Source organism: Bactrocera oleae, chromosome 3 (assembly GCF_042242935.1).
Source record: "Bactrocera oleae isolate idBacOlea1 chromosome 3, idBacOlea1, whole genome shotgun sequence".
NCBI lineage: Eukaryota > Metazoa > Arthropoda > Insecta > Diptera > Tephritidae > Bactrocera > Bactrocera oleae.
Window position 1 is genome coordinate 22,210,666 of NC_091537.1, and position 22,599 is coordinate 22,233,264.

General features: G+C 31.9%; 1 protein-coding gene across 3 annotated transcripts; it reads right to left on the reverse strand.

The window, feature by feature from the left end:
* Positions 1-2,713: 2,713 nt before the first annotated feature.
* LOC106618007 (uncharacterized) lies at positions 2,714-17,635 on the reverse strand. Of its 3 annotated transcripts, none has more exons than XM_070106226.1 (3): positions 17,492-17,634; positions 17,323-17,371; positions 2,714-4,290 (listed from the first exon to the last, which is right to left on the reverse strand). In XM_070106226.1, exon 3 carries the CDS (start codon positions 4,241-4,243, stop codon positions 4,073-4,075), a length of 171 nt encoding a protein of 56 aa, XP_069962327.1. In that variant the 5' UTR covers positions 4,244-4,290; positions 17,323-17,371; positions 17,492-17,634; the 3' UTR covers positions 2,714-4,072. The 3 variants fall into 3 exon arrangements, with proteins under 3 accessions (XP_069962327.1, XP_069962326.1, XP_069962328.1); XM_070106225.1 differs by having other exon boundaries at positions 17,475-17,634; XM_070106227.1 differs by lacking the exon at positions 17,323-17,371 and having other exon boundaries at positions 17,475-17,635.
* Between the last annotated feature and the right edge of the window lie 4,964 nt (positions 17,636-22,599).

The window sequence follows — 22,599 nt, forward strand, 5'->3', positions numbered from 1 at the left end:
CTATAAAATTTATACGTATACATACATAAATTATCAGCGTGATGAGCTGAGTCTATTTAGCCATGTCCTTCTGTCTGTCTGTCTGTATATACAACGGTATAATCTTCGAACAGATCGGATCACTATAGCTGCCTTACAAACTGACTGATCTTGCCAATTTCAATTCTTCCTATTACTCCTCTCTGGAACAGAGGATCTCTACAAGGTTCTGCCATTACACACGATTGAGAGCTGTGGTCTTTGCGCCGTCCCAGAAGATTTTGCATCGACTAGTTCGCATAGTACCGAACTTACTGATTCTAGTCAAGTGACATCCTCGTAATACTGTCTGCAGTCTTGCTTAGAGTATAGCCTTTCTAACGTCATTTTCTGCGCTTAATCTGCTTTAGTACGAATTATTGTTTCGTTAAACTCCATAGCTCTTGATTGCTTATCGCTCTGGGTCAGAAAATTCTGCAGAGGATTCGTAGACACTTGTTGACTAATGCTCGAAGTCTCTGGCTGATAGAGTGCGAGACTAGCCATGTTGCGCTTCCATACAAACAGCGTAAATTTCATGCATATGGAGAATATTCTGAGCTTAGTGCGTAGTGGAGATCCGTACTGATCGCAGCCATCCGATCGCCGTTTTTACCTTGCTCATCCTACAGTTGGCTTCCGCGTTTACTTCTCCATCAGTTGTTATCGTGCTCCAGAGGTAGCAGGAACTGACAACGAACTCGGTTTCATGATTGTCAGTCTTTATCGGGTTTCTACTGGAGTGATTGACTCTCATGGCCCGTGCCTTTGGGATATTTGTCTCTAGTCCTAGAGGCTGTTTCGGACTCTAAGCAACAACAACTTTTTAAAAACTCCAACCATACACAAATGTTTTTCGAAAAAAAGTTAAAGTAGAATATTTTTGCGCTTTGATTGTCTCATTTCCAACATTGGTGCATATGTTCAAATATATAATTTATAAATAATAAAGTTTAAAAATGTAAGTAACGTTGATTTCGATAGAGAAATGTAACGACACACATCATAATCGATTACTTTTAATCAAGACACAAACCACCTTTCAATCATAAGTCGATAGATGACGCTCACGAACTGCAAGAAAATGTCAACAAAGACCGTATATTTGCAGCAAGGTTAAAGCAGAGAACGTATATAATATACGTTCTCTGTTTATACGCTCTTTCAATTTTCACGTTGTATCAGAGAACGTAAATGAATTATTCATTTTTCATTTGCTCCTTCTCTATTCATTTACGTTCTCTGGCCAGAGATAATTTGAATTGAAAAATACTGATGCATAAATGATTTTTATTTATTTTCGTAATATAATAATAATATACGTAAACATATAAATACACCAAAATTTATACTTATAATCGTTTTTAAAATAAATTCGATTAATAAAAACTATCTGAAATAATTATGTGACAGTGCGCCCCTGACCTCTCCTTGCCAGCGATCGTTCGACTTGCTTCTCGCAAACAGCAAAAATTGTAGACAAAAGTCTTTGTTTGTGCGGGGCAAGAAGAAGCAAGCATCAGCGTACGTGTATTTAAGAATGTATATGTGATTATCACATTTGTGTAAATACGCATAATAAGGGAATATGCAATAAACCCAAGCATATAAACATATTTTCCTGATATATTTTAATTATATCAGGAAGTAAATTATGCTATTTAAGTAATTGAATTGAGATATGCTAATTAATTCCAATTAATAAAACAAAAAAATTAAATAAAATTTATATTTTATGTATTTTACGATTCGAACGTATATGCTCGTCTTCGGATTGAGCTTAACTCCTTCATGCCTACGACCTCAGCCACCACAAACGAGGAAACGCAGCCGCTTAGCCACCGTTTTATTATTATCCTTTGCTCAATAAGCAATTACTCACGCAACGCACATACATAACTTGGAAAAATTGCCTATTAAATGTTTATTTTATTATGAATTCTGGGGTTTTTACCGATAATACAGATTTTTAATTCAGAAGGCTTTTTATAATTATAAATTTGTCATTTCATAGAAATTGAAAACATAAATCAAAATAGGTATGCGCAACAATTTTTCATTTAGTAATATTCGTTGTGTCTATTTATAGCATTTCGCACATTGCGTGGTGTATTTATCTTTTTCGATGTTCCCTCATCTGGAATTACAAATTAGTACTCAAAAAGATTTCATTTAACATTTGCTCCTTCTCTATTCATTTACGTTCTCTGCTAAAATGTAAACTATTAAAAGGGAACATCGAAAATGCGCAAATTCGAAAGTTCAATTACACCACGTCAAAATGGTACCTTCCCTCATGATAATCGAATTCAACAAACTACACCACTCTAAGCAGGAACCAAGTAAATTTTCACCACCTTATAAAGGAACGAAAGATTGGGAAACCCAACAGATATACGATCGATGATTTGTAGAATTTACCGCACACTAAGAAAATATGGATAGATAAACAGTAACACAGTTGATAATTACTACTTAGTCACTTGTAATGTTCAATCACTACTTTGCAACACCAAACTTCCGAAAGTATTCAACTATACGACATCTTCAGGCGATTTCTGAAGCAAATTTTTAGGAAATGATAAAGTCATATCGTCTCTAAATTATCGGTTCAGTAATTCAACGTGGATCGGCTTCATTCAAAATTGCCCCACTAACATCTCTGTAGGATAAATCAAGTAATCACACAAGTAAATAATTGATTCCAGATTCATGCAATTCTTTATTGTTTCCAAGAAAATTTGTATCGAACATTAAACGCTTTTTTTGAAGCCAGTTTTTTATTTAGTTTTATTATTTTATTTTTATTAATTCAGGTCAATTCGATAAACTCTTTGACTTAGGCTAAGATGCAATTAAAAGCTAAAATTAGTCGGCAAAATCTCATGAGATGAGATGCAAAGTTATATTATATATTTATATATATTTTACTCCATTCTTTGACTGGATTTCGTACATACTTTTGTACATATGTACCTACATATATTGACTTTGTGACATTTCATTCCGATTATAATATGTAATGTTTGTGATTCAGTACTCGCTTGTGTGCAGTCGTCTCAATCAGCGACGCTTGTGCTATTTCATATTGCATTTTGGTTAACATTTGAGGTTAGTTCATGTGTCTACATACATACTTAGGTATGTGTTTAATATTTTTTTTAATTAAATGGCAACTTTGGACTAAATGCTTTTTGTTATCTTCAGTAATTCTATTGCTTTCTGTTTGCATATTTCTTAGAAACAGTACTGGTGGAGAAAATTAAACTATTTTTTGTGTTGTTTAAGAGTTTAGTGGGACTAGTTACCCTTTGTTAACTTATGGGTTTTTATAGAGATTTCTATAGGGCTTAAATTATATGTAGAACTTCCTGTAGTAGTTCCCAGAGTTGTAGATTTGTTTTAATTAATAACTTTTTTTGTAAACAGTTTCTTAAAAATGGAATTTCTACTAGATAACAGTAAAATATTTAATACACTAGATGTAGTAGTTTTGAATTATTTAATTTTCTTCCGTTTTCTTCGCAAACTAGTAACTACAAACTTATAAGCTTTTATGTGCTAGTTTGTGTTCAACAAGTTGACTATAATTCGAGAACATCGGATATTTTTTAAAAATAAAGTTTTCATCCAACAATTAAGGTACAGAGAAGCGCTAGTATACATATATAGTATATTATTAATTTTAATAAAATATGTAAATATGTATTTCTTTAAATATTATTTTCTTTTCTTTCATAAATATTTTATTGTTTCAACCAATTTGACTACTACTTATTATTTAAATTCAACGGTACTTCACTTTCAACATTGTTTTTTTTTTTTCAAATAGTACAATGGACTTTGTTGTTATTGGCTTTGATAAGTTTGCGTTTGTAATATTCTAATTACACTCATGCAGCACTATGAACTAATTGCATTTTTATGACTACGTATGTATGTAATTATTATTGTTTATGCTTTATTTTATTATAATATAATCCCCAGTCACAAATCTTGGAGGCGCACAGGCCTCCACCAAGTGGCTCACTCATGTTGTCCAAGTGTGACTTAATTACTCCGCACGGCAAAGCAACGAAGCAAATCGGAAGAGTCTCATCCAACTGAAAAGTTTTGACTCGACGAAGTTCTCCTCCGCCTCGGAAGTGGTCATGCTGACTCGTGAAGAGCTTGACGATTTGCTTGCACGTTTGTGTTGCTTAACGGCTGGTGAACCCATCTTCATCGATTTGCTGTGTGCGCGTTGCTTTGTTTAAGTTCGCTCGAGAGGATCTGAAAGTATGAAGAAAATAAGTTTCAGTTAAAATTGAGAACACTATTGACAATAAAGAGAGGGATTTTGAAAAAGCAGCCTTTAAAGAACTAAAATGTGCTTCTGATCCGTCAAGTCTAAACTGCATTAATAGACCAATGTAGATTCAATTCCCAAAATAGCCGGTTCTGCGTTACCGGAATTTATCCGAATTTTATTCGGCCAAGGACTGTTACTTCGGTGATCTAACCCTATTTGGATAGGTAAGATTTTTTAAGTACCAAGGTAGATAAAACCAAAATTCAGCAAAATGCTTTAACCGAATCGAAATTACTTCTACGATTAATCGATTAAATATAGAGTTATTAAGACTTACTTACTTCTCGTAAGTAAAAAAAGTTTTATTCAATTTCCTCAACAGAACATCTAAAATAAGATTAAAAATTAAAGAAGAATGAGAGAAATTTGATTAAAACAAGCCAGACGCTTACTAAGGTCCAAAAACTGACTTTTAACCAAAATTCTCGAATGGATTTAACAATTTTAAAATAAGAAACTAACGGAAAATGGTATTGATGAAATGGATATGATCGAGAGGCTTCTCTATTTAAACAATAGGAGAATTTTTCATTTCATTTAACTCTTGTTCGGAAACAGCGTATCACCATAGAACTACTCTATAGGATAATATCCAACAAGATCCACGAAAATAACGCCATTCACTAACAACTTATGAAATGAATAATTTTAAACTAGTCTACGCTAAAGACTACCCCCATCACAGCTATATAGGGTTCAGTAAGAACATATGCTCAAGTACACACATTTTAATACCCGCATTATGCACTTGTTCTCGCGTGTGCACTTTCATTTCAATTGCACACTAATTGCCTCATTGACGTTATGACGGACGTGTCGCTATCACTCTAATGCATTGCAAGTGCAACGCCGGTACAAAAGTACAACAAATAAAACGAAAAAGCTCATATGAATTCAAGTGCGAAACCGAACGTCATCCTCGATTGCTTGTCAGCTGATAATTTGTTTTCGTTTCCTTTTCATTCTGTTACGACGCTGCTAATACCAGTATTGCAATGAAATTCAAAACTAGGTCAGCGCTAAATGATAAAAAAATAAAACGAAAAGGCGGCGATTTCTAAACAACAAACTTTAAGAGTGGCCCATTTATGTATGTACCTATCAGCAATAAATTTGAAGTTGACAATGTGCACCTAATTGGAAATTCGACATATCGTATGATTTTGGAGAACTTTAGTGCCAAACGTAGAGCCTGAGGAGGAGAGAGAGTATTTTTTCTTTCCATGGCATGATTTAGTGATGATACTTATTATACCAAGAATATTAATTATTTCTAGTAATTGATCCACTAAAAAAGGTGGAGAACGAGTTATTTGAATATAATGTTGTTTGGTAAAAAAAACATAACTTATGAAGTACTCACTCTATAAATTGTTCATATTTAGCAGCCTATCTTCGAGAGGATTCTCTTAATCAAGTTACATAAGTGAGAGAAATTCGGATATTAAAAACAACAATCCTAAGTAGAATAATATCTTCTTAAGGGGTTAAATCAGCTTAGGATTATCTAAAAATAAATTTTTTTTTGTTTACAATAGACCTTGGGGTCCTAGAAATATTGTTTGTAGTTGGTAGAATAACTAGTGAAAGAAATGGCAATCCGTTATAGTGTCGCAGCGTTTGGGCCAATCTGCTTCAGCAGGTGAAACTTTAAACACGGTTTTTTCGAAACTATTTCGCGAATAGTTGATGTAAAGTTAAAAATATATATACTAGAAAGTAATGGAATTTTTTGATTTTCAAGTTTGGCCTTTTTTAACATCTAGTTGGCTTAGCCCTTTAAGACCCAGTCTTGCAATAGCCTCTTGAACTTCCTAGGAGGCTCCTAAAACTTTTCAGCTTCAATAATTAAAATTTCGATTTCCATACATATCTATGTACCTACATACATATTTTATATAGATGTGTGCTGGTGCCACAGTTCTTGTATTTAAATCTGCATACTATGGAGACAATTAAAATTTTATAAATTGCTTTATACTTGTAGGTAACATTGAAGTTCTATTTGATATTCAACTGAAGCAAATTAGATATTTGCATATTGATGACGAATTCATCTCGTTAGGTACATATACATATGTGTGTATGTATTAATATATGTATATATACTTTTCGAAAAATGAGATGGGTTCGCGATTAGTCACAAAGGAACATGTAACTAGAAGCACTTTTGATCTTTTTATTTATATGTCACTAACTGACACTAATTTCTTTGAGCATGTTCTATGAAGAGGCTCATTGTGTCCTTTTATACCCGAAAGGTTACAAAAGGATAATAACGTTTGCATGCTTGTACGGATTAGTCACATTTTGCATACTAATTATGTTAAAGTTAGCTCTAAAGTTTTACAACAACTCACTCTCCTGCTGGGTTTGAAATATCGATATCAAGGTGTTATCTGCCAGTTTGCATGCACACTAAATTCCATTTAATTTAATTAAAAATCATAGTGTTTCAGTGCTTCTGTGCTAGCCTCTTGACTGCTTCTTTCTCCGGTAGTTGACAACAAAAACTTTTTTCATTCATGACGTCACAAACTAACTTATATTACTATCAAATACTTAAAGTTTCAAAAGCATAAAGGACAAATTGCCGAGGTCTCTATTGCTACCATTTTTGACGTTTAAGAAAATGCATGGCTTCACTCCATTGTGATAAATTTAACTTTTCCTAAAGAACTGGTATTAATAATTTAGAAAGCTTGAAAAAATTAAATTATAAACGTGAAGTTTTGAGCTAGCCAAACAACCGACGATTGCTCTAACAGAAAACTTCAAAATTCAAATAATTTCTAATAGTACTGGGTGGGGCTAAAATATTCGACCTACAAAGTTGCTTAGATGATGTCAACTTGGAGAGTTAAAGCTAAATGCATCATAATTACTATTATGAGAATATCAGTAATTTTATTTATTACTAAATTTTACATCACTTTTCAATTTACATTACATTTTTCATTGAAACAAGTCTAGAATTTCTACTTGTACATTCTGTATGTTATGTACATATGTATGTAAGTGCATTCAATATGTGCCCAATTAGGGGTTTTTATATTCATTCTCTATTCATGTTCAAATATAAAATCATTCATATTTGATATTTATTATTTTCATGAATATAATGTACTTGGAGTTTCTTGATGATGCAATCAGTTGTACTTGACTGTGCAGCATGTATATACATATACTTTACAGGGAGAGGCAATCAAAAGTGGATTTTTCAAAATAGAAGTTTGCCATTCCAATGAAAATTTTAAGTCAACAAAAATGATAAAATAGCGGAGTTATAATCATATGAGTATAAAGCTAAAGAGTTTTAAGAAGGATTACAGTTGAAAATATTTTTAGTTGGTGTTAGTTGGCATTTTATTCGAGTAAATCGCTAGAACAAATGATACGGCAACAAGAAGTTAAGTGTTGGAAGTAATTTAATTAAAACAAGTAAAAACGTTAACTTCGGTTGCACCGAATCTATACCCAATTTTATGGAGAAAACAGTTTTCCATTAAAGACTGCATTTTAAACGATCGGTTTGTGCGGTAGATATAAACATGAGTAGTCCCAATCCCAATTTGTCCGATCTGAACTATTTCTTCGGAGATTGTACCGTTACTTTAAACAATAACTCAAGCCAAATTTCGTCAATATATCTTGGCAAATAAAAAGTTTTCCATACAAGGACATGATTGTGATCGTTCAAATATATGCCATTGTGATACGATCTGATCAAATTCTTCGGAGATTGTAGCACTGCCTTGGACAATAATCTGTGCTAAGTTTCGTGAAGATATCTCCTCAAATAAAAAAGTTTTCCATACAAGGATATTTTGATTGTACAATTTGTATGACAGCTATATGCTATAGGGATCCGATATCCCAGAGTCCAACAAATGAGCAGCTTCTTGTGGAGAAAAGCTCGTGTATAAAATTTCAGAAAGATACTCCAAAACTAAGAGACTTAAATTTTGGTGTCAAGTAACAAGTATTCAGGAAAATTTTTAATGAAAAAGATAAATTTTTTATAAAACCTCCCATATATCAAATGTGAAAGTTTCAGAAATTGGTAATTAATCATATTACATTTGACAGTTATTTGTTTTAAACCCAAAAAGTAGGACTGGCAAAACTATACTATAATCAAAAAAAAATATTAGCGAGGATACGAGTTACCAGCTAATGAAACACAAAATTAAAGTCGAGTCATCTTTTGCGGCAAATTTGCCAGTAAATTTTATCTGTTCTCAAAACTCAAATATCTGATCCAGGAATCCAACCACAGGTCTATGATTTGTATTGAGAATAAATTTGTTATATAATACAATACATTCCGATTAAAATTTCATGTTGCCTTTCAATTCGTACATAGTATTTTACTCTTCAATGTAACAATCTCTGTGAAAACCCTTAGAATATTATACTTACGATTACGAGTGTAACCTAGAAGAGCAGTGAACCGCATCGTGATTAACAGCACCAACAACAACTTATATGCAATCTATGCGAGTATCTGATATGCAGAAAGGTATAAATTACACCCACTTCACAGCGCAGAGCAATACAGCAATTGTTGGCACACGAAAGATGCCGTTACATAAATTTTATATGCATAAGCACTACGAGTACACATGCTTATCTACAATAAATATGCAGGTGTATTGGCTTATGTACGACTCCAAATGGAGCATTCAGTTATGATTGTAGGCACAATGGCTAATCAAAATAGGAAAAACAATGGAGAATGTCCCACACTTTTTATTACCGCACTTAGAAGAAGTAGCCGTGTGTGAAAGGAAGGCAGCTAACAAGTGTACCATGCATTCATACATACAGACATGCATCTGTAACTGATATTACTAGACAAATTTCAAAACTGGTTATTTTCTACTGAGATGGTGGGTATACACAATGAGATGATTATTATGATTTAAAAAAAAAACAGAACTACGAAGGAAGTTTGAAAAATCTGTAGGTTTTCGAATAAAATACATTTCTTCTAGATTTTCAACAGTTTGAGAACTCGTCTATCTCTTCTCTACAAGAACGGTTTACGCTATACTTATACGTACATACATATGTATATGTCGTTAGATAAGATTTCGTACTAAAAAGATTTCTCAGACAGTTTTGTAATATTGACTCAGTATTGTTTGAGCCCGCGTCAAAGATGGACAGCAGAAAAGAGAAAATAAACCTTATTTACAATTTTTCTTCGATAAAGGCGAAAACGCAAGCCAGGTGGCTGAAAATGTAAAAAGCGTTTATGGTCCTGTTACTGTAACAGCCACACATGCGCAATTTCGGTTTCATTGATTCCGTTAATTTTGATGTGAAAGATGCAAAACGCGCTGGAATGCCAGATGTCGAAAATATTGATAAAACAATGGAAATCGTAGAGTCTGGCGGTCATGTAAGCTCTGCTTCAATTGGCTAGGAGGTAAACATTACACAAAATCTATTTTGAATCATTTAACAAAGGAAACTCGATGTATGAGTGTCACATGAATTAACGCAAAATAACCTTACGGACGAAGTATCCATCTCCGAAACGCTGCTGAATCGCAAAAAATCGATCAATTCCTTAGGCGGAAGGTTAGTAGAGATGATAAATGTGTCCGGCGCAAACGATTCAGGATTGACGTTCAGGAAGGTTTTCCTATGTGTTTGGTGGGATTGAACACAATTGCACAAACTGAAGGAAGCAATCGCCCAGTCCGGAAGTTGAGGAAATCGTATGCTAAATAACACCTTCAATTTTATATACACATATATATAATTTTTTAGAGGTATAGGAACTCTGTCATTGGATTCAACTGGCTCGTTTCAAACTAGAGACTATTCACTTGACGTAACAACACGTAATGTAGTCGAACAGGAGCGATTTCCATGACCTAATTGACAATTCTCAATTTCTCGAAAAAAAACGGTCTGCAGAGTTCGACCCAATAAAGTGTGAAACCATAACTCACGTTATATAGCTTTTTAAAGAATTTTGCAGGAATCTTTGAATGTAACTTTCACCATTGACGTTAGTTATCATGTTTAGTTTTAAGAAAGTGTGGACCAGTAATAACATTTGTTGCAAAGCAGCCAGGATTTTTTGTACTCCGAATAGAGAAGCTTCAGCTAATGTATACTTAATGTACTTACTAACAGTACTTATGTAACTGGCAAACACTTTTATTTGATTTGATTGCTTATTTGACAGCAATCCCTTTAGAAAATTATTCACCTCTAGAATAAAGCAATATAGAACTGCTCATAAATAAAGTAATTTCTTATCTTTCTACATTTCCACCGTTGACATATTTAAATTATTCATTCTTTAAATACAAAAACGAATATCCAGAGAAGATTATCACAGTATCGGATTTCACACACCAAGAAGATCTTGGCACCCCTCTGAGACATTGAGCTTAGTTAGATATGCATTGCATTAAACATTTAATAAATTACCGACAAAAGACATTTTAATCAAGACTTCCTCCACATCTGCGTACATAACTGTATATGTTTGTAGGCTGGTTCAACAGTATCAAAGGTTGTTTTTTTGGTAATCGGACATGTTAGCCGAAGAGTTGTTTACACTTAAGGCAAACTAATGATATGAAGCGCTTAAATATTGTTTATATATGCGTGTTTGTTTACGCTCATTTATATGCATGTATCTTTAAGTTAGATAAATACACATGTACATATGTATGAGAACGAGTAGGTGTATAAGAAAATTCATGAAGGCAGGTGATAATTTGGTGCTCAAAGATGTTACAACTGCAGTTTCACATGCGTAAACAGAAACGCGTTTAAATAGATTACAGAAAATTTAGTTAGTAACTTCATAAGATAACTAGTTCTATTTCATCCGTTTTGAAGCTTTTTAAATGTAAAATTTTGAAAAAAATATTTATTTTTGTTATTTTTTGTATATTTTGATAATCTATATCATTAAAAATATCGTATTAAAATAATATTAAAATAAATATATATTTAAAATATTTTCTAAATTACAGGCTTCGGCTTCTAAAGTGTAAGTTCAATTAGCTCTATCAGTTTATCTTCAAATCTGTTGTTGTCAAAACAGCATTTTTTGAATATTCTGCATTGATTACTTGGGGACAAATGATCCAATCACTATACAACTTTTTCGCCTATTCAGCACGTAGTTTCCCATACAAAGACTCACCAGATCGTTTATATGATCAAAAATCGAATTTTGACTGATCAAAAATAACCAAAATTGTAGGAACATACAACTTTTTTTAAACGCCGCCATTTTGCCAACATTTGATTTTTTTTCCCTCGTCATTGTACGCCCAATATCTCCTACAGAGAATGTTTTCTATGTTTCATCAACGGGGAAGGCCGTATTCGTAAAATATTTATAAATGCATTGTTTCTTTTTTTGAGATTTTAGATAAATTATTGTGCTTATACCTTTCCGAACCGACGTTTCGTTGAACATCCGTTCAAAAGAAGGAAGATTGCTAAAAGTATTTTCTATATTTTAGTCGACCTTATGCCCGAATAAAACTGGATATATTTGACTTAACCCTTTCGGCCCTATTGGGACATATACTTCCAGATAGAAGTTTTCTCACAATAATTGTAGAATACACATTGTATTTATTTTAAATATGTCCCGTCTGGTATTTCAAGGTACAGATAACGATTCAAAATAATTTTTGTAAAGAAAAGTGACCGTGCTCGAATAGTTTGCTAATTGGTATTTGTGAATATTCGGTTTTTCCAGCACATTTTTGTTTATGGGAACTATACGTTTCCCGTTAGGTTTATTTGTTGGTATTAATATATGAAGTTATTATTTTTGTGATTTTTATATTTATATTATAAGTCGCAAAGATAAAAAATTCACCAAAGCCGAGACTGATTTGCTAATTGCTTGTCTTGTCTTGTATTCGAAAGGGTTAAATATAACAAGAATAGATAATAACCTTTACACTCAAGAAGCTTCATAGTAGATATATAAAAAAAAATATTGCTGTGCTAACTTTCTATTTGTGGTGACTCATTTTTTCTAGGTCTCTATTACTTGTGAAACATTTATTGTTTGTACCCTGGCATCATTTTAAACTACACTAGTCCTCCGCTCGCTAATCTGTAAACCATTAAATTTAGTGCTGGGTGTTAATATTTTGTGTGGGTTTTAGTGATTGTCACCACAGGTGGAAATTCCAAAAAGTGTTTTTCATGTTATAAAGTGAATTTTGTAAAACTTTCAATCAGGTTTTCATGTTGACAAATTTCTATTGTGTTTGTTCTGGATTATGAAATACTTGTAGTACGTGTTTTAATTTTGAACTACCCGCTGTCTTCACGAAATGTTGCGCCGACATAAACAGCTGTCTTGTTTTAACATTATTTCAACGCAAACATTATTAACATAGATAAATGAGCAGTGCTAATATCGAAAATGCGCACTGGAATGACTAAGTTCTTCATCTACTACACTTTAGTATTAAATTTTTGTTAAAAAATATGTGTTTCTTTCTTGAATTTTGTAATTATTATAATAGAATTGACAGTAAAGTAAAGCTTATATGTACATACATATGCATATGGAAATCAGATAAGGGGCAAACGGATAAGTGTTGAACCTTTAGTTACTCCTTTCTGATTTTATAAGTGCCTCCCTGTAAGACCCACGGAAATTACTGGTAATTTAATTATATTAATTATCATTAGGACATTATGATTTTACGTAAAAATGTTCATATTGAGTATATAGTAGTTTCTGATAACAATGGAAAATATTATTGACGAGATTATAAAATTTTTATTTACGAACGTTTGTATGTGTGCGCATATGTAGTATGTCTGCGGCTCCAATTATGAAAATCTACATTAAGTTGCAAAGTGTAAATGTTATTAGTTACACATACAAATATCTAAGAGTACACATGTACAAGTATATACATACATATATATGGTGTAGTTGTAAATAACTTGTTAACGAAATACTTATTTGTTTGAGACACAGTCCAAAATACGAAATGCTCGGAAAAAGCAAACTTATATTATTATAAATGTACGCAGAAAACAATGTTACAAATTAAATAGCTTGTCAACGTAGAGTATGCACATCTATGAGTTGTTTGTAAGTTTGTTTAGTTGTCGCCATTATATTTCATTCGTGTGGCTTTTTTATTGTTGTTGTTACGAAAAAAATAAGTTTTTTGTAATGACCTAAAATAAAAGCGATTTCGAGTTGCGACGCTTACAAGCGATATGTAGATACATACACACACATATGTATGGTATATATATGTATAAATGTATGTACATATATGTATGTATATTCCAGTATATAATTAAGCATATTCTGCCCTTCACGCATCGTAAGCAAACTTAAACTTGATTTTACATGGCTTACTTACTTAATATGTATGGTATTTACATACATATACATATACATACAGACATTTGTATTGCATATCAGCTTAAGAATTTCTTTAAGTATAAATATTTAATCAATATTTGAATCTTTATAATTTTCATAACAAACGTGTTTGTAGCATTAAAAATTAACCGGTATGGTCTGTCTGCATATACGCGAACTAGTTACTCAGTTTTTAAGATATCGATCTGGAATTTTGCACAAATTATTTGTTCTTCATGAAACTGTTCATTTGTCGGAATCGTCGATATCAGACAACTATGGCATACAGAAAGCTGCTATACAAACTGAACGCTGCAAATCATTCTTTATTTGACGAGACATCTTCATGAAATTGACCTAGATTGTTGTTCAAGGTAAACAGTGTAGTCTACGAAGAAATTGTTTAGATCGGACTACTATAGCATATAGCTGTCATACAAACTAACCGATCAAAATCAAGTTTTTGTATGAAATCTTTTATATTTGTAAAGGTATTATAGCTTCGGTGTAACTTTTGTTTACAATTACTAAGAAATTTTGACAGTGTAAAGTACAACTCTCCTCCTCCAATTCTTATGAGTCATAACGTAGCGAACGCAATATTTGGTTCATGAATCCTTACTTTTAAACTACACCGAACTGGGTGGTGATATTTACCTATTTCGGTGGAGTAGCTTAAACTTCTGATTAGAGTATTTTCACATAATTTAAAAGACCATGAGGACAGCTTCTCTCTCCACTTAATATTTGTAAAGCAATGGTGTATACCCCTCTACCTCCTCATTTAGCGTTACAAGACCAAGATCAGCTTTCCCAGTTATTGATGAATAAATTATTTTCGGAAAAGGTTTCTATAAAATTTAACAGCTGTCTGTGTCTTTTCGAAAAGATTTTTATTAAATTCAACAGCTGTTTGTTAAAAGCTAAAAACTTCACAACTCGCTTTAAATTTAGACGGAAAGTGCTCAATTTTTGGTTACAATTATATTCAACAAAATAAAGATGTATGTAATAACAAAACAGAAAAATTAGCTTTAAGCGTTTTGAGGTCAACACTCCATGCTCCATATACCGTACGTACTACTTAATAATTTAGACCCATCAATTTTATGGATGTGATATTATTATGTGCGCGCAATAATCTCTCTAACTTTTCTCTGACCTTAAATTAACCATATCTTTGCTGAGTTTATATATCAATTACTAACTATCAAACTTTTCTATTATTTGCAAAAAAAATACCATATGTATTTACATATATATTTATTCTACTAAGTATTATAATCTCTACTACTAGACATAATCCCCATATCATTATTTATAAACTCTGAATATTTTCTATAGAATATTCTTCTTTTGACCTATTTACTATGACATGTATGAATTTATGCATATGCATGTATGAATTTATGTATAGATTCATATACATATTTACTTATTTGCTTATTTATTTGATAACACTTCTGCTAGCTGAACTTATTGACGCTCGCCCCACACGAGACTTACTTGTATCAATGATATCGATTTTTACTGTCAATGCATTCGCTAAATATAGGTAATGCGGCTGTCAGAACCAATTGATAAGTGTTCCAAACAGAAGTAGAAATTTACGTTGAGGAGTTTTCTCATTTGAACCATATAATTATGGAAGCGAAAAAATTATAAATTATAGGTATGCATTTGAGTAATTATGAATTGAGAAAGAACTACCCTAGGCTCCGTAGGTGTCAAAATCACCTAGTTCTTCATTTTAAAAATGCATTACTATATACTTATATTTGTATACTCGTATATATACTTCTTACATTACAATACATTTTATATAGGTCATGTAGATATGTAAGTATGTACCATAAGTATGTATATATTTACTTCTCACAAGTGTTAGAACAAAGTTATTATTGGACTGTAGAACTGTTCATACGGCGGACGGGGCGTGTTTTTAACGAAAATTTATAACAAGTTATTATTTTTTTTTTACCATATGCTCGGAATTTATTATTTTGACCAAATAATTTGGGTTTTTGTCATAAGACTATTATTTTCATTGAGTGTCAAATTAAATATTTTTAAAGTATGAGAAAATATATAATATCACAGAATCTGAAAAAAAATTTGTTGAAAGTTAAGTTTTAAAAAATTATTGGCTTTATAAATATAAAATTTTTTTGTATATTCACTAAAAAATATTTTTTTATTCTTAAGCAGAAATGTGTTTATAGTGTTCCCAACAAAAATTTGCATGAATGACTTCAGGAATTTCATTTCATTATACCACAAATGCATATGTATGTGTGGATATCTAATATATGCATATGTTTATCCTTATATATTTTATTTAGCTTTTGTTGTAAAAAAAATTAACACCTTAAACACCGACTTTGACAGAACAAATTACGTAAGCAAAAAGTATATATGAAGGTATATGAGCGTTCATAGGTCGTTATGTAGATACATACATATACGTTTTCTATATGTTTTTGCATGTACACGTGCTTGCAAAGCAAACTGCAAAAAACAAAAACTGAATACTGAGGACACACGACATGACCCCGTGATAACCACTTTTTATTATATATATACATAGATATGTATGTATGTACATAATATAAAATATATAGTACATCCAAAGCAGGTTGGTACATATAACAGAAATATATACAAACAGAGTTTCCCGTGAAAGCTTCAACAATGGATCCTTCTATTAAAATAAGAGAGGACTCTTCTACTTTCCTAAACACTTACAAATTTTTTTTTTAATTATTTGACTTTATATGAAAATTATTGTATATAACCAACAATAACATCTTTGTACATACATAGATATGTATGTTCTGTACGGTCTATACCTTTAACGATTAACTGAAAACTTTATATAATATTATAATGAGAAAACCTTTAAACCCCAAACTGAACCAAAATAAAATGTGTCTAAGAAAAGTAAAAATGTCAAACAAATCTTGCATAAGCTTTCAACGGTTTATTTTGTTGTAATCACAGTTCATTTTACTGTTATATTATATGTTGCATTCAGGAATCTAGTTTAGACAGGCGCAAGCTAGAATAGAGCTCACATCACATAATCCTTGAAAGCAATTGCGATATACGACCGCATAAATATCTATAATTTATACACTGCGGCGCTTTGACTCATTTATTATCTTTTCCAAGCTGCTGTGCATAAATCAAATTTACAGTTGGATGTAAATAAGTATTGTATATATGTATGTATGTGTGTATATCTGCAGCCAGTGTGAACAGCACGCAAGTTTGCACAATTGGGGCACTCTTTCAAATCCCTATTTTCAAATGTCCTTCACAACGTCAATGTTATCAGCACGTCACCAATACATGCACTATTACATGCGCTATATAACTGTATATAATATATCTCACGGCGCACGGTATACTATGGCACATAGACCTGCATACAAGTATATTGTTTCCTACTTGAAATGAAATTTTAGCTAATTTTTAGCCAACTTCAACAATAAAATCAATTGTAGACCGTGTAAATTTCAAAAGATTATATAAGATTTAGTCCAAACTAGCAACTTACTCGCAGTTAAAGCGTGTGTAGACGTATCCTTTGATGTATACTGCGGCTCCTGTGGCTCCAATTTATTTTAGTAATATTTATATATTAATTACCGTTATTTCATGCGTTGTTATAATAACAATTAATTGATTTTTTTTCTTATTTTCACCAACCTGCCACATTTATTTACCTGCAACCATTAAGCACTCAATGCAAAATTTACAATTACAATAAAAACACACGACAGACAACCAGAGAAATTTTGAAGGCGATTTTCGTAGCGCTAACAAACAACCATCACAAACTGCGTCAGCTGACTGAATGAAATGATGGCGATAACATAAGCCCCACGAATTTGCACCCGTTTGCGGTGGCTCTCAGCGCAGCACACGAGCAACGTGAGCAACGTTGTTGCTGCAACCAAAAGGCCAACAACAAATGGGCATTGCGCTAAGAAAGGCAATTGTGGTGGCAGCAATAAAACTTTGGTGTATATACATATGTATGCATGTGGATATGTATGTGTGTGTCTCAACAAATCTGATACTTTCTGGTTCTAAGTTCTAGCACTCATTCAAAAGTCTAGGGCAGTAGTTGCAACGGCAAAAGCATCACTAAAAAGCACACAAATATATGTATGTATGTACCGTAAGTAAGCCTTAGCAGCAGCAGCAGCAACATTGACTATTTGCCCTCATTCACCTCCAAGGTAGACTACGAATTTTGAGTTCTCTCTTTTTTCTGCTGTTTGTTGTTAGTTTTCCTCTCAGTATTTAGCTGTAGTTATAGTTTTATGCTCTGCGTCATTGGAGCTCTTAGCAGCTGTGAACTCTCTGTTGACATTCGTATTATATTGCCCAATCGTCCCACTCAATCATAAGCTCGTACATACGTAAAGGTATATGCACATATATACTATATACTTATATTTGTATAAGAATTGGTACATGCATTTACTCGTACTCGTATCCACTTATAAGTAGCTTTCATTCATTAGGGTTTGAAGATAACTGCATTTTACCGTGGGTAGTAGAAGAGATGCATAAATGTACATAAATACAAATGTATGTATATAGGTACAAGTGTATACATATCTACAAAAATTTCATAGTACATATGTAAGTATGTATATACACGACATATGATAAATTAACCTTCTCGAGAGAGGATTTCTTTTATACAAATTTGGAAATAATCGAGTTGCAAAAGAACACTTAGTATAATTGGGTATACTTTTGAATTTTGAAGCAAAACTCTAGAAAATAAAAATCTCGAGTGAATTCGGAATGAACTGCAGTTAATAAATCAAGAAAAATATGGTATTTGGAAAACATAAAACAGTTCAAATATTCAGAAAAATATAATTTCAAAATTTGTATAGCGAGAAAAAGAAGATTATAATTTCAAAATGTATAGTCATCTCTGTTTTTACGAAAATAATGTAAAAAATTATTATTTACATTAATTTTGAAAGTCCATTAGGAAATTTAATTAATTTCACAAATGTAACCACTATCATATGAAAATAATTATATAGTAAAATAATGCATGATTTAAATGAGAAGCTAAGAAATACACTCTCAGAGACATCAGAAGATTTCAGAAACTAAAATTAAAATTTCTACAGTTTTGTATATAACCTCGAATGAAATAAATTGTTGCAGATTTGTAAAATGTTTTGAAAATTATATATATCTTCTATTTTCTTACTAAAACAATGCACAAAGATTTTTTTATGCAAATTTTGTGTTTGTACCAGCACAGAAAAAAAACTTCTCTTACCAGGGTTACCGTAAAAAAAAGTTCTGTAATGAAATTTTAATTGAGTTAAATAAGAAGCTTTTCCACATCAGAAATACACTCGCAGAGCGGTCAGGTGAAGAATATAAAAATTAAGAAAAACCCATCCTATAATTTTTCTATAATTGCAGGGAAATGGCAATATTGTTTTTAAAAAGAAGCTTAACAAATAACTTTTGTCATGTAGTATAACTACTCATGACGGATATTTGTGCGCAACTGCACAGCATCGGCTGCGAGGACATTAATAAGGGATGTTGTGAGTTTTAAAAGCTGCGCTCCGTAGCTTACATATCACATACATGCATACATAGTAACGGTTTAAGTAAAGATTCCTACACATGAATATATCTTCTTACACACATGGAAGTCTATGTATATGTATAATTCATATTTTGAAGGACAGTCAGCGACCTCGTCCTAAAAAGGAAAAGTGTTCAAAATGAATTTTCGCAACTATACTCGTACGAGTGCGTATAAAATATTGAAAAGTTGCATAATCTTACATAGGCATAGTTGCATAAGGTATAAGTACGAGGACATGTATGAAAAAATAACATACATACATACAGACAGTAATAAGCGCATGAAGAATATTGGTTGTGTAATATTTCGAAGATATTTCCTTTGGCAATTAGTTTGTTAGTATAGTGAAGACTGATTTACGTATAGAAAGGATTTTTATTATATTATTAATACACACATAGAAAGATGTGGCAAGTTTAAGCTTTCTGAACATGCCTGATGTGTTCTTAGTTTAGGGTATCCTTCCAGTTGAACTTAGTTTAATGTAATGCGTACATAAACTTATAAACCTTACATTCTAATATTTTTTTTCTAGGTAGTTTAAATAGTTGATACCGGTTTGAAATTTTTATATAAAAAATGGAAAAAGTATTATAAACTTAAAATGTGTAAAAAATTTTACAGTTTAAAATATATACGGAAAATTGTACCATGAACCATATTGGCTCAGGAGACTATTAATAAAAGATTGCATATCGTGAAATCAGTCAGTCCGGGTTAAATTTGATCACATGGTATTTTCATTAGGATTACTACTGTATCACTAGATTTGTTTGCCTTTTCTTTTCAACTATGAGGCTAATATTGATCAAAACTTATTAAACTTTCCTTATTAGATTAAATCTAGTTAAGCTATTTAACACAAATTAAGAAACATATAAACATATGTTTTCTAACCATTATAATTTATAATTTTTGGAAAATTAACTTTTAGTATTTTTAATGGCACAATGTGTACCTTTGCCAGATGATAATAACAACTATAATTATTTGGTATGTACAAGGTGTATTCAAAAGTTATGTATATTAAAATTTTAATTTTTTTGTTGTGTTCATATGTTGTACTATGACAACTATTTCAACTATATGAAGCATTCTTGGTTTCTCTTTCAGCTATTTTATATATTTAAAGAGTAAAACCTTAACTTAAAAATCGAAGCTATAATACCCTTTACAGCTACGTTTCTTATAACATAAAAGCGTATCTATCTCTCAATCTGATTTTGATGGATGAGTTTGTGTGGCGACTATGCGCTAAAGTGGTGCGATTTGAAAAATTTGTTCTGAGCTTTTACCACTCCCTAAGCAATAATCTATGCAAAACTTCATGAATAAATCTTGTAAAATATACGTGTGGCACTCGGAGACTGCCGCGGTAAAGCTATTGCATAGCATTTTTTTATCAACTTATGCAATTCTAATTATTTATTTATTTTTTATGAAGTATTTTTTTTCTTTGTTATTAATTCAAGTTACACTTTTTGAACGTGGTGACCGATAAGAAAACACATTTTTTTCTTTTAATGAATAAATGAGAAGTTAATATTGTTTAAAATATTTTTATTGCCTTACAATACATGTAGGTCATTCAGGAATTTTTGTCTTTGAAACTATATGTTTGTGGTAACTGAAATAAAAATCATATGTAAGTTTGAGACTTGAAATCCACTAAATATCTGGAAAATACCGCGTTAATGGTGGTCCCATATTTTGTTGTGGATTCTTGTGGATCATTATTCATTTTCAAATTCAATTTTTCCGAAAGAAAAGTTGTCAACCGCTTTGATATTTTATCAGGGAAATTGATGTTGAAATCACCAGTCAAGATAAGTGGAAATTTATTACCATTGCTATTCCGATTGAAATACCCAATTTCAATTGTATTGTTCAATTCAAAGGAGATACTGTTCCAAAGGGTGGAGTAGCTATTTAGCAAAATAATAATAATGCTACTAATATTATGACTCCGAATATTGAATAATTTATATTTTAATAATTAAATTTTTATTAAATTCCATATTTTTATTTGCCTTTAAAATATTTTATCTTAAATGTTATTATTTTTAATCACCCTGCTCATCAAATGATTTGTTCCGCTTGAGATATGCGAAAATACGACTAAAAGTATGCAAATATTTTACGCATAATTTGTGATCGTGTTAGGTTTATTTCCGTTACAGAATTTTTTGATTCGGTCGCCGCGCTCAAAGCCCGAAAAACTGAGGTACTAGTTCGCTTATATACGGACGGACAGCAGACATTCTGACGGACATGACTAAATCAACTCAGCTTTTTACACAGATCAATTTTATATACATATGTATTTACCATATAGGATCTCCGACGTTTCCATTTGGCTGTTACAAATACAGTTATATATTATACGAATTATTATTAACACTCTTTGAAAATTTCTGTTTAATTGATTATAATAATTATTTACAACTTGTCAGACCTACGACAATACGCGTAGATAGACACATACCTATATATGTATGTCCATAAATAAAATATGAATGCGTACTTCCTACAAATTGGCCTTAAGATTTTCATCAAATATACTTTATTTATTTACGCTTTAATTAATTGCCGTTTTTAAGAATTAAGCGCCAAAAGCGTTCATAAATTATCAATCTCAACGTACACATAAATCTAAACACTCCCTCTGCTCTTTAAACAAGAACGCAAAGAACCAATGACGCGGCCATCAAGTGACATCATTCCAATTGCAGCACCAACAACCGCGTCCCATCACATCAGCGCCAACAACACCACACATGGTCTCCACACAGCACATAGCGGCCACAACACCACATGACATAGAAAAGCCAACTTTATTGCTCGCACACACACGACACAGTTGCTCAATGCAAAAGTTCCCGAAATCGAGCTGGCGCGTGAGCGTCGTGGCGCACGGACTGTCCCACATTTTGTGTCGTTACAAGCATAAAAATCATAAAACTTATAAAAATGTTTTCGAAAAATTAGTTCTTGTGTACAAATGTGTACTGTTCGCTTGAAAATCATTAAATTTGTTAATTTTTTTAAATTTTTTTTTATTTTTAATTGCTCCATTTAGACTTGGTTGGCGGTTGCACAAAAGTATTTTTGGCCGATTACTCAATGCCCGCCCGCCACTTGCAATCAATATACATGCATACATATGTACTATGTTTTACCTATTAGCGTTTA